At 38.8% G+C, this 13,276-nt stretch overlaps 1 protein-coding gene across 3 annotated transcripts in view; it reads right to left on the reverse strand.

Moving 5' to 3' along the window:
* LOC107548740 (uncharacterized protein C1orf21 homolog) overlaps positions 1-12,723 on the reverse strand; it is a 30,047-nt gene extending 17,324 nt beyond the window's left edge. The window contains exons 1-2 of one of the 3 annotated variants that reach the window (XM_016229545.1): positions 12,547-12,721; positions 3,217-3,340 (exon numbers count right to left, since the gene is read on the reverse strand). In XM_016229545.1, the coding sequence (XP_016085031.1) occupies positions 3,217-3,307 (91 nt within the window). In that variant the 5' untranslated portion in view covers positions 3,308-3,340; positions 12,547-12,721. Of the gene's footprint in view, positions 1-3,216; positions 3,341-12,546 lie in introns of all 3 variants that reach the window. The other 2 variants (XM_016229553.1, XM_016229561.1) reach the window with 2 other exon arrangements.
* Positions 12,724-13,276: the final 553 nt, after the last annotated feature.

Here is a 13,276-nt window from a genome sequence, read left to right on the forward strand (position 1 = left end):
GTGTGAAGTTTAGCGGAGAATCGCAAAGCAGAAGGCTCATGCACTCCTGACAGCAAAATTGAAATATTTCCATGACTTTCTAACATTTACAGATGGAGAATATACCTGTGAAATGTAAGTTATGTATTCAGGAAGACAGCACATCTCAAACACATTAAACAGCACGAGTAGCCAGTCTAGTGTCTCTGTCAGCGGCACATGCAGCCTTTCAGTCAGCGCATATGACGGGCCGAGCCGCTTAAACTAATATGCGAAACGAAACTATAGTTTTTAAAGGCCTTAATATGAAGCTTGTCACATGTTTAGAACAAATTGGATTATGCACTTTCTCCACAGCAGCTCAGTCTGTGTCCTCCGCTATATTTTCAGATGCGCTCATATCAAACTACTGTACATCGATATAAACGGTATTGCCTCATATCGAATCGCTTATAAAGCATACAAACTCGATATACCGCCCAGCCCTAAATCACAGTACATTAAACTAAGCCAAAAATGCCCAGTTTTGTGCACATTTGTGAGCTAATATTACACTCTACCTATGAAAGAGAAGAGTAATTTTATGATATGGTGCACCAATACTGCATGCCAAAGTGTGGACTTTCCCCTTATTAGCAAGTTACATAAATTTAAGACATAGTCTGGGACAATTAAGACAAAGCCAAAAAACGAAAAACTTATCAACAGAAATCCAGTGGAAAAATTACGTTCTCAAAATGTGACAGCCTCCCATGGAAATCAATCAAATCTCTGAACATTATTAATAACGGCATAAACATAACAGACTAGATGGTGACCGTTCAAAAGAACTTTGTTTTGGACACCTAAAAAGCCAGTTTGCATGGAAAATTACCAATTAGTCATTGAGAGGACTCTTATCCAAAGTGACAGTATTTTAACTTATGAACTACATGGACATTTCCCTAATAGAAACTTGGAGTTAGAACCAAAAAATAAAAATTCCGTCATCATTTACACACTCTCTATATTGTTTCAAACTGCAGGATGCCCGTTGGATTCCAAATAATAACACTGGACTCCTTGCGCCTTGTTTAAAGAGCAGGTCATATGGTATTTTAAAGTGATTGAAAAAGCATCATATGACCACTTTAAGATAACAAATTCAGCTAATGTTTACATGCAAACAGTACGCAACACAGGTTGGTCTGTGATAATCAAGACAATTTTATGATATGGTGCACCAATACTGCATGCCAAAGTGTGGACTTTCCCCTTATTAGCAAGTTACATAAATTTAAGACATAGTCTGGGACAATTAAGACAAAGCCAAAAAACGAAAAACTTATCAACAGAAATCCAGTGGAAAAATTACGTTCTCAAAATGTGACAGCCTCCCATGGAAATCAATCAAATCTCTGAACATTATTAATAACGGCATAAACATAACAGACTAGATGGTGACCGTTCAAAAGAACTTTGTTTTGGACACCTAAAAAGCCAGTTTGCATGGAAAATTACCAATTAGTCATTGAGAGGACTCTTATCCAAAGTGACAGTATTTTAACTTATGAACTACATGGACATTTCCCTAATAGAAACTTGGAGTTAGAACCAAAAAATAAAAATTCCGTCATCATTTACACACTCTCTATATTGTTTCAAACTGCAGGATGCCCGTTGGATTCCAAATAATAACACTGGACTCCTTGCGCCTTGTTTAAAGAGCAGGTCATATGGTATTTTAAAGTGACCTAATATTGTGTTGGAGTCCCCTACAACAGGTTTAAATGCATCTAAGGTCAGAAAACATTATAATTTTCTTAAGAGTCATTTGCCAATGATTTCTAAACTGTTTGTTCCAAGCAAGTTCGGCACAAACCCCTCCCTTCCATAAGCCTACTCTGCTCTGATTGGTCAGCTGGCCAAGCCTGCTGTGATTGGCACAGAGAGGAGTCCTTGAGCAAGTTAGCGAGTGCTACCATTGACAAAGCACCTTTGCATAAAACAATAATATAGTGCTCCAATCCGTTCTTATAATAATGACATAAAATACAAAAACACTTATGCAAGCGAATGCCCACAGCTAAAGATTAGCTGCTAACTGTGAACACTTAAAACAATGGTGGATACGTTAGCCGAGTGCTAACGTGACTAACTGATGAAACAATACAGTTTGTAAATCCGTCTACTGTAATGTTTGAAGAATGACAGACAAAAGACGCTCGGTGTCTTAACTTTTAATCAGAACACAGAACAGCTGTATCACAGGCGCACCAGCCTAGCTAACTCGCTCGTCTCTCCCGCATTAACCCTATAACTGCCGGTGCAGCAACATAAACAGAAATTTCACAAGGATTATAAAGTCTGTGCTACATTCTTTATTATTAAACGAAGTAATTAGAACAACGTCCGTCAACATTAATCGACGCATTCTTAGGAAATAGTGGGTTCACTGCGAATTATCAGAACTAACGTATTTCAGTAAGACATCATGCTTTACCTGGAAACCTAAAGCTCCACTAGGTGTACATCACATATTAGCACAAAAACTTGATATTTTGAGCACTCAATTGAAAATGTACACAACGTATCAATCGTACTTACAGGTTGTGCTTCGGAGAGCTTGTTAGTCCAAATTAGGAAAGGTAGAAGAAGCCAACGAAGATAAAAGCCAAGATTAGAGAAGCAGTCCTCGGTAAAATGACATGCACACAACAAAAGGTTTGAATTGTATTTCTGTATTTCTGAACACAGCGTCTTCTCAACATGATGTAAACACACTAACTAGCGGAAGTGTTTGTAGGCAGGTCAGACTCTGTATTTAGCGGGCATGCGGGGATTATGCAAATGTGTTACCCAGTGACGTATACCGGTAGCAGGCAAAAGATTTGAATATATGACGACTCGTTAAGACGATTCAGAATTGATTCTCTTTTGAGAGACAATATCTTTATTTATCATGCAATTTTTTGATTAACAACTATGCATATTGTTTTCATTTAAGGATAGCTACATTATAAACTACAAAAGAGATATTTTTCAAAAACCCATATGACCTGCTCTTTAAAGGCGACAATGGTCATTGTTCATGCCTCGCCTATTGTAGGATTTAAACCTACAATAGTTTGATTACCAGTCTGAATCTTTAAATATTAGATGCACCATCCCTAGTGAGTAATGCCGCTCAAAGTCATCAGATGCTGCTGAATGGTTATATGCACTTTTCTCATGAAGTTATGTGTGTTTGGAACTGACCAGTGAAGAGGTCTCCGTTGCTGTAGGCTTTGCCCCGGCCCTCTTCGTCGTTGGGCACAGCCGACACCTGCTTAGCCGAGGTGCAGCCCATGGCCTCATTCCCTCCCCCCTCTCACCATCTCACCTGAGAGAGACAGAAAACACATGCAGCAAAGAGGCTGACAGCACATGTTTAAAGTCAGAACAGACGCATGATTAGCTCCATTAGCGGCTCCGCTGGGTTACGGAATACCGATCATCAGGAAAAGAAAACACATCTGAGTTGAGCCTGAACAGATCCAGACATGCTTTCTATCACAGCCCGAAGCCAGACATACAGATTAATCTCTTACTTACTCCCGTTACTTATGAACATGTGTATCTTCAAAGTGAACCCAGGCCAAGACCAACACAAGATACACAGCAGCATCAAAAAGCATTTGGACACACTTACAAAGTATGAATGTCACTGAACAAAATATCAACCTAATGGCATTTACACAGAAAGAAATAGCAAAACATGTAGGGAAGTCTGTTAGACTTTTAAGGTTCAGGGTCACCCCCCCCCCCCCCCCCCCATTACTTACAAATGTGTGTATCTTTAAATTGAACCCAGGCCAAGACGAACACAAGACACGCATAACAGCTCCAAAAAGTATTTGGACACACTTAAAGTATGAATGCCACTGCATTATAAAACAAAATATCAAACCAATGGCATTTACACAAAGAAATATAGCCTAAACACACTTTCCAACAAAACATAGGGAACGTAGGGAAGTCCGTTAGACATTTAAGGATAAAACAACATATACGTTGTTCAAAATGAAGTATTTCAACTATTTCTGGTTGTCAAATGTCAATGGAAAATGTTCATTATAGGGAGTCGATACCAAACTAACTTTCTTGATTCTTAAAAAAAAGACTGCTTATCTTATTATAAGCAATCAGTGCAATATAAAGTATGTATGTGGCATGACTTGCATATCCAAATAGAGTGCTGCAGGGATGACGCATTTTTGTAGACTAAAACCTGGAAATTAGTTAAATGTTAGCATTTCTGGTTATGTCGTCCTGCAGTCAAAAGGTTTTTTGAATGGGTTATTGGTTAAATGCCTGAAATAAACTCAGCTGTGTTAATTTGTGAAGATTATAATGATGAACAAAACCTGTAAGAACCATACATTTTTGTCAGTCCCCGAGCTTACTTCTGCAATAATCGAATGGAACAATCCTATAGGGTTTTTGTCAAGGGAATCAGGGGGGCTTACAGATTGGCCAACAAAAACAGTAAACCACTGCAGCACTCTAAATGTTTTGCAGCCATTGCATATAAAAACACCTTCAGAATCTGTGGCAGAGAGATGAGAACATCTCATCCGGCAGGGACCCCAGACCCTCATGCAGGAATGGACTCGGAAAAGAGGGGGAAAAATTGAGAGGACAAAAAAAAGAGGAGAGAAAGATCAAAAGAGCCGGCTACTCCTCCTCCCTGCTCTCTCCTCGTTTGAAGTCGTCAGGAGGGGCAGTGTTTAGCTCTGCCTTTAGCAGCACGGGGCCCAGGACAAAGCACCAGGTGTACAGGCGAGAGAAAAGCGTGCGAACGTGCGATTGTATGTGCGCGCACATGAACCAGACCACTCTCTGCAGCGAGTCTTGAGCAAAAAAAGATCTGCCTCTCAAGGCTGCGGAGGTTTTGTGCGTCATCCCATAAAAGCCTGTGAAAGTATAATCACCCACAGTAGGGGTTTTCAATGAGGAAGTGTTTAGATTTACACCATCTGAAGTCTGAAAAGAGTGTTATCCATTCAAGTTGCTCAGAATTGGAATAGCCTTCATTTGTGAAGTTCTACACATGCTAATTTGACAATGCTCTCTCATTTTTTCTGTTGCTTTTTGGTGAAGCTAGTGGTGCAGATTGCAGAAATTATATTTTTTAATATAATGCTGAAAAAGAGCAAAGACAAACACTGATTTACTCATTGCGTTACCTAACAGGGGTTGAGAAAGTCTTTTCACACCTCTTGTTACGGAGACATAAACAAGAAGCCATCTGGGCACTTGTGGCAGGTTCAAGTTCTCTTACACAGACAGAACACTGAAGTCTGTGTTCTGTAAAAGCTGTGCGTATACATGAAGCAAGATCAGGGCCTGGCTGTGCGTTTCTATACAGGTCATGTGTGTGTAATGGGATGGTCAAATAGACCATCCCAGGACCCAGCTTAAACTTGTCTAATGGCTTAAACACACTTTGACTAATCAGATGCAAAAAATAAAAAAACGTTTTACGGTGGAAAAAAAATGTTTAAAGGGGAAAAAATGTGAATAAAGCAGCATTTCTATCCCATTTGTTCAAGAGAATAAGGGAGAATTATCAAGTCACATTTCTGATGCACGTCCAGGAATTTATTAAGGAAACTGATATTTAAAAAATCCTACCAATAAGCCAGTAGGTAAATTATTTTCACCTTATGGCTGATTTTAAAAATGAACTATTTAGTCTAAATAAAAAAAACACTAAAAACTAATAGGCCTAGTGTTTCACAAAAGAGAATTTAGGAATAACCATATTTTAATGTACACAATGAAAAATGGATATTCATACTTGGATGTATTAAAGATTACATTTAACAGTGTGATTAAATTCAACACACAAACATTGACTTTTACATTGCTACAAAAAATTCTGTGTATCCCGCTGCTTTATGGTAAATGTGTTTTGATTGTAATTCGTTCATATTTTAGAAAAATGTATTTGCATCTTGCACAAAATCTCAGTTTGAATGAAAATGTGGCTGGAATGGTGACAGACAAACTTTCATAACTTTCATGCATAACACCTACTCAACCAACAAACATACCCATCAATACATCATGTCTCAAAGCATTCAAACAAACACGCAATCAGTTCTGACAATAGAAATAACTGACTAATGTGCGAGGACAAATGAATAACCTACTTTCGAAGCAACAGCCTTGAAGATGAATGCATCACATTCACACCCCTACTAAAACACACACACAAACACACAGCAAGTACACACCCTCGAACAGGCCGCAGGGCTGAGAGCTGTCTGAGCCACCACTCACCCTGAAAAACAGGCTGATCAGGAGAGAACAAGAATCATGGGAAGGAGAGCACAAGTCCTTTGAATCTCAGCTGAGACGGGACAACACAAACACCAAACCCCTGCTCTGAAGAACCAGAGGAGACCCTACTCATTTACTTTGAGCAGGACAACAGCCCTCCACCACAATATTTACTCACCCGCAACGGTTGTAGCATCAACTCCCCATCCTAGTTTAAACAGATCACCAAGCCTGCCGAGACACACAGTGAAAACGTCTCAACGCTGTCATGATTATCTTAAGACTAAAGCCTCTTTTTCTTTCCCTTTCCTTCCTTCTTTATGTCTTAAGCAGTGTGAAAGGTGGTTTGGGGGTGGAGAGATGTTAAAATAATAGCGCTAGTGTTTAAGAAGGGAACTCTCTAACCACAAGAAGAGAGGGGCAACGAAAGGGCTGAGAGAGAGACAAAGAGTTCAAGTCAGAGGAAGCAATGAGACTGAGAAACAGATGGGAAGATAAATGCGTCAAAGACGGTCAAGGTGACATTTTGTAAATCGCAGGACTTCAGCAAAAATCAGTGGTTCTCAAAACAGCAGAGCACTTAAACAGTAAAACAACAACTGCCGACCACCTAACATCCAAAAACCGGGGGAAACTGCAATTACCTCAAAACAATTACCTACACCATAATAAATAACTCGCAATAATAATTATTATTGTGAGTTGATTTAATTGGTTGATAAAATTTCAGGTAGGTAAGGTTTTTTTTTTTAGGTTTTTGAAGTGTCTTTTTGCTAACCAAGGCTGCATTTATTTAATCAAATATACAGCAAAAAAAGAAATAATGTAAATTAAAGGGGTCATATGATGCGATTTCAATTTTTCCTTTCTCTTTGGAATGTTACAAGCTCTTGGTGCACAAAGAAGATCTGTAAAGTTGCAAAGACTAAAGTCTCAAATCCAAAGAGATATTCTTTATAAAAGTTAAGAGTGAAGAGTTAACCACGCCTACCAAAACGGCTCGTTCTAACACGCCCCCACATATCTACCTCACTATGTGGGAAGATTTGCATAACGCCGCCCAAATGTTCACGCAAAGAAAGGCGGCGTAACTTTTATTCTTGCTGTAGTATTGTTGCCGCTGCCGCCATGCCGTGAAGATGCTGTGTGCTTCGTTGTGAAAGTGAAACTACTTTGTTTGGTCTTGCAAAAGAGGACGATATCCGCTTCGTCATGCCTAGAGCTGATCTGTGCTGGTCACGGAGGGAATACATCGACTTAGTGCTGTGGATCACCGGATCGGCCTTCACCTTGGACGAAGCGGAGTCCAGCCCGGGGTCGTCACATGTGGTTGCCACTCCTTCGTCGGATCCACCGGCCGCGCCGTTCTCAACCCCGCCGCCTCAGCTCACTCTAGCCCGGCATCAGCTTCCGCTCACGCTAGGCCACAGTGTTTTTCGTTGTGAAAGCGAAACTACTTTGTTTGGTCTTCTAAAAGAGGACACAACTACAAATCAGTGGTTAAGTTGTATTTACAACACTGTTCCAGAACAGTTCAACCCAAATATCCAGATGTGTGCAGCACATTTTATGGAGGACTGTTTTCTGATCCTGGTAGAGTAGACTACAATGTCGGCTGTTCTGATTCACAGTCTGCAAGTACGTTTTCATTTAAAGGATTTGCCACTGATGATTCAAACGCAAGTATTGGGCAGTGTGGAGTAGCACTTGTTGTTCGTCATTTCTCCGATCACAAATGCAGACAGGGTTTTATGTTTACGTGGCGTGATACAACGCAACGCGTAAAAAGACAGTATAAGTCATTATAATCAGTAATTATGTCCCCACTGGATGCAACAAATGCCTCGTTTGTAATGGGTTTTAATGTTTTTGTCTCGTGCTCCGGCCTGACAGGGCATCAAAGTATGTGAGGGGCGTAACATTTCCGTCTCATGCTTGAGGTATTCGGCCAATCACAACGCACTGGATAGCTGGCCAATCACAGCACACCTCGCTTTTCAGAACGATGAGCTTTGTAACAATCAACACGTTTCAGAAAGGCGGGGCATAGAGGAGAAACAATAATGTACAGTATGTGGAAAATAATGTTTTTTTTTTTACCGCATACACATTTCATTACACCAAATAATGTCCTTTTTAGCAGCATCATATGACCCCTTTAAAATGCATTTCATTTTAATATATTTTAAAATTTAATTTATTTAGGTGATGTTAAAGTTGAATTTTCAGCAGTCATTACTCCAGTCTTCAGTGTCACTGGCCAATCACAGCACACCTCACTTTTCAGACCGATGAGCTTTGTAAAAATCCATAGAGGAGAAACAATAATGTACAGTATGTGGAAAATAATGTTTTTTTTTTTTTTTTTTACTTTAAACCGCATAAACACATTTCATTACACCAAATAATGTCCTTTTTAGCAGCATCATATGACCCCTTTAAAATGCATTTCATTTTAATATATTTTAAAATTTAATTTATTTAGGTGATGTTAAAGTTGAATTTTCAGCAGTCATTACTCCAGTCTTGAGTGTCACATGATCCTTCAGAAATCATTCTAATATGCTGATTTGCTGCTCAAGAAACGTTTATTATTATTATTATTATTATGTTAAACTGTTATGCTGTCTTTTTAACATTATAAACATCTTTACTGTAAAAAAAAATTGAATTTGTATGAAATATTCAAACTATTTTGAAACCGTTTTCAATTTAATCTTAGTTTAATTTGTAATCATTATGTTGTTTTGTCAGTTATAAGTTTTTGTTCTAATCAAATTTATTTTATTTTATTTTTCAGTTAGTCATTTCAGTGCTTTAACAAATTTTTGTTGGTTGCTAAGGCAACATTTAAATTTTTTTTAGGTTGTTTAGCTAATATTCATATTTTATTTCAGCTTTATTTCAAAGAACAAAAATGTTTTTAATAGTTTTGTTTTAGTTAACAATAAAAACCGTGAAATATGCCCAGGCAAACCAATTTGCCTTAACAAGCAGCACTAACAAATGTTTTCATACAGGTTTTCCCAAACACTCCTCTCAACTTCCAAGGGAAATCAGCCTATGAATGATTTGTGTCTGAATTTTAAGCTAGCTAAAATATAAATATAAAATATAATATAAATATGAAAACTCCCTCACCAATCCATTCTTACATAAAACATCCCATGGGGTTTAAATGAGACAATTTACTAAAGAATGGTATCACATACTATTCACACAGAAACTCATTCTACTCGTATTTCATGAATTAGGGCCAGTGTTTTCAGCCAAGACGGTGTGGAAATCTTACTTGCAAAAGTCTGAATCGATCCCTCCATCCACTGTCACACCGTACCACTCAGGGCTGTCCCAACACCGCCTGCGTCTGACTGACTCACTGACTTCACGGCTCAACAACTGATTTGTGCCTGTCACCTCTATACTGCGCGTGGGTCTGAATACTGAAGCTTGGTGCCACTACTGTCAGAAAAGAACCAAATGACTCATAAACACACCACTCATATGACTAGTCAAACGAAACCTTGAGTACCTAATTTGTCTTCTAATCAGCATCTTCAAAACATCACACCTTTCTATCTTTCCTTTCTGCAATTACTAATAAGTACCATCTCTCTTCCAGTCAATGCACGCACAAGGCTACAGGAAATTTACTCTGGGGTTAGGTCTGTAATTTTTCCATATCCATCTCTATAATGTTGACAAGCACCTCCTAATTCTGCCTATAAATATTCATTTGAAATTAGAAAACCATCTATTATATCAATTCTGTTGCCTGCTGCCGCATAATTGGTCTGCCCATTTCCTAAGTATACACACAGCTCTCTAATGAGCTCTTGAAAGCCTCCAAATGAAAATCCCTCCCACTGTGCAAACCTCATTTTCATTCTTTTACAAAATGTTTACTAATTCAGAGAAATCTGAATAAGTTTTAAAAATGCCATGCTTCCAATTAAATGGCACCGGTAGTATGGCACTGTTATTTAAACATTCAAATAAGCACGTTCATCCGTCTCAGCACGTACGTGTGGGACATCCGTGTTTGACAATAGTAGAGGAGGCTGTCATATCAGAACAGCGAGCGGCGGTTAGTCACACGCAGCCTTCAGCCTGACCTCTAACTCGTCGAACAAAAGCGTGACAAAGCTCAGCCTCAAAAGCCACCTCTGAACCACGTGGGGCTCTCTCTGAATGATTAGATTTGTAATTGACCCTATCAATGCTTTCCAAGGCAGGAAGGATCGAGGACAGTTGGTGTACGATCTCAGAGTGTGCAGTAACGGTATACAGTATAGCAGCAGGGTCGCTTCAACTCGCTAGACAAAAATGACGTATGAAGCTTAGCCCTAAAATGCCACTATGCAAAGATATCTACTTGTGCAAATAAATTTTTTCCCTTCATTTTTTAAAGTCGACATGAAACATAAGTTGCCTTCATCTTTTCTTATGACACGCATACAATTGAAATAGCTTCTCAAAAAAAATTTAAAAGTATGGTAGTATTTAATTTGGTCTATATCGGGAATTGATTGGATCGTTGTCATTTGTAACCTTCAATGACATGCACTGATAAATCATTTATAAAAAAAACACTGCAATATTCAATAAAAAAAATTCTTTTGATTTCATGGTGACTTTAAAAAGGATGCATTTATAATTATTATTTATCAGAATGGTGTAGTTAATGGTAAGGACAATAACCAATAAATTACCAGAGATTAAAAATCTTTTTTTGTCTTAAAGGGGTCATATGATGCGATTTCAAGTTTTCCTTTCTCTTTGGAGTGTTACAAGCTGATTGTGCATAGATAAGATCCCTGAAGTTGCAAAGACTAAAGTCTCAAAACCAAAGAGATATTCTTTATTGTAAGGTCAAAAATTATCAAAGATTTCTGCTTTCCTGTCCCAAACCTATCTTCAGTAACAAAAGGGCCATTTGGAATTCCTGAAGGCACAGAGGTGCTGATAGTGATCAAGGCCTGTAGGCCAACATGTGTATACACCGGGGGTCTGCTAATTGTCACACCTTTTGCCCAGTGGGTGAAGTTATAATCTGCTGATTGGTCAGTTTGAATGTCTCACATTTGGTTTTTAGTCACATGGTCAAGGAAGGGATAAAAGAAGACTGTAACTGTTGCTCTGTTTTTTTCCTTGGCTGTCTCTCTTCTTGGGTCTCTGCCCTCTCTCCCTCTTTTTCTTCCTCTCTCTATCTCTTTCTCTCAGGTAATATTTTACATGTTGGGTACAATTAACTATGCTTTACCATCCTTCATCTATTTTGTAACCAATTCAAGTGTAACCATAACAAAATATTGTTATTAAACCATTTCAATTATTAATTATGTGCTAACTAGTCTTGATTCAAGGTTCATCTTAAAGTGTTACCTATTGCAATACAATAGTCACACAATAGCAACGCTCTCCCACATATGTAGCTATTCTAACTGCGCTTATTTCCGTCGTTGGTATAAGTGGCAGTGGGTGGTAATAGACTAGAAATGTACAGTTTTATACCATCGTGCTGATAACGTTTCTTTAGTCATTCGGCAATCCTACAGCCTGAACCACCGTAGGAAAACCATCCTTACATTATCAAAGTTAAGACTCTACGTTCTGCCACGCCCCCCAAAAACGGCTCGTTCAAACACGGCCCCACATATCTACCTCACTATGTGGAAATATTTGCATAATGCGGCCCAAATGTGCACGCAAAGAAAGAAGGCGTAGTTTCAGTAACTGCAGTTAGTGTTGAAGCAGCCATGTCAGTGAGACGCTGTGTGTTTCTAGGCGAAAGCAAAAGCACTTTGTTTGGCCTTCTGAAAGTAGATGCATTTAGGACTTTTTAAGATTACTTACAACTTGGGATGGAACAATTACCGGTTTCACGATAAAATGCCCTGACGGTTAGTATTTTTCTGTGTCTCAAACCCTAGTAAACGGTCTACTTAGACAGCATTTTGGGCATTATAGGCGGCCAAAAATTTTGCATTCGTTTTGGACGCTTAAGATGCCCAAAAATGCTGTATAGACTGGCAGCACACTAGGTTTTGAGACACAGCATACCACCATGCAGCCCAGAATCACTGTTCACAAATCAGATTAAACTGATCATGCAAAAAAAGAACCAGTCAGGAGCCAAAGCAGGAATCGACTAACCAAAGACCAGCAACAAAGAAAAGCAATCGGGTTGCGTGTAACAATTAACACAATCACTCCCCGAATTAGTGCAAGAATGTATAAATACGACAGGGAAACACTCACTTGTCAGAAGTGACCCGCTCGGTCCACTGGCGGCGGCTCACATACACACTGACGGACGGCGAGAAGCGCTGCTGCTGCTGCTGCTGTAGTGCTGTAGTGATGTGTGCACCGCTGGCGTACAGCCCGCACTCCTGATTTGCTCGAAGAACTGCAGCCATCTTACTGAAACCCGTGTAGCCTACCAACCACACGCCTAGACGCAGGAGGGGAGGAACTATTCAAATTATCTTCTTCTTCTTCTTCTTCTAATAACGTTTTATGGCGGATGGCAAACCAACTTCTGGTGCATTTATTCAAATTATCTTAAACATTTTCCCCTTATCCCCCCCCCCCAGTTGCATGTCTTGAAAATGAGCTTCCCAATATTCTCAATTGCTTAAGCCAAGAAATGATACGAATTTTTAGATCAATAATATTTTATGCAACTCCTTATGCACGTTATCCTTATGCATTTTTCATCAATTTTCAATCATTTATCATTTTTTTGTGTGTATTTATAATGATATATTTATTATATTATATATAGCGTATGGCAAACTAATAAACATAATTTATAAACTATTCCGTTCAAAAGTTTGGGGTCGATAAGATTTAAAACATTTATCAGAAATATAGTAAAAAATGTTGGCAAAACTGAATTTTCAACAGTCAGTACTCGATTTATTTGATTTTTGTATGTAACAATGTATAAGACTTTACTGCCACTTTTGATCAACTTAATGCATCCTTG

The sequence above is a fragment of the Sinocyclocheilus grahami genome, unplaced genomic scaffold, assembly GCF_001515645.1.
Source record: "Sinocyclocheilus grahami isolate Dianchi unplaced genomic scaffold, SAMN03320097.WGS_v1.1 scaffold16.1, whole genome shotgun sequence".
Taxonomy (NCBI): Eukaryota; Metazoa; Chordata; class Actinopteri; order Cypriniformes; family Cyprinidae; genus Sinocyclocheilus; species Sinocyclocheilus grahami.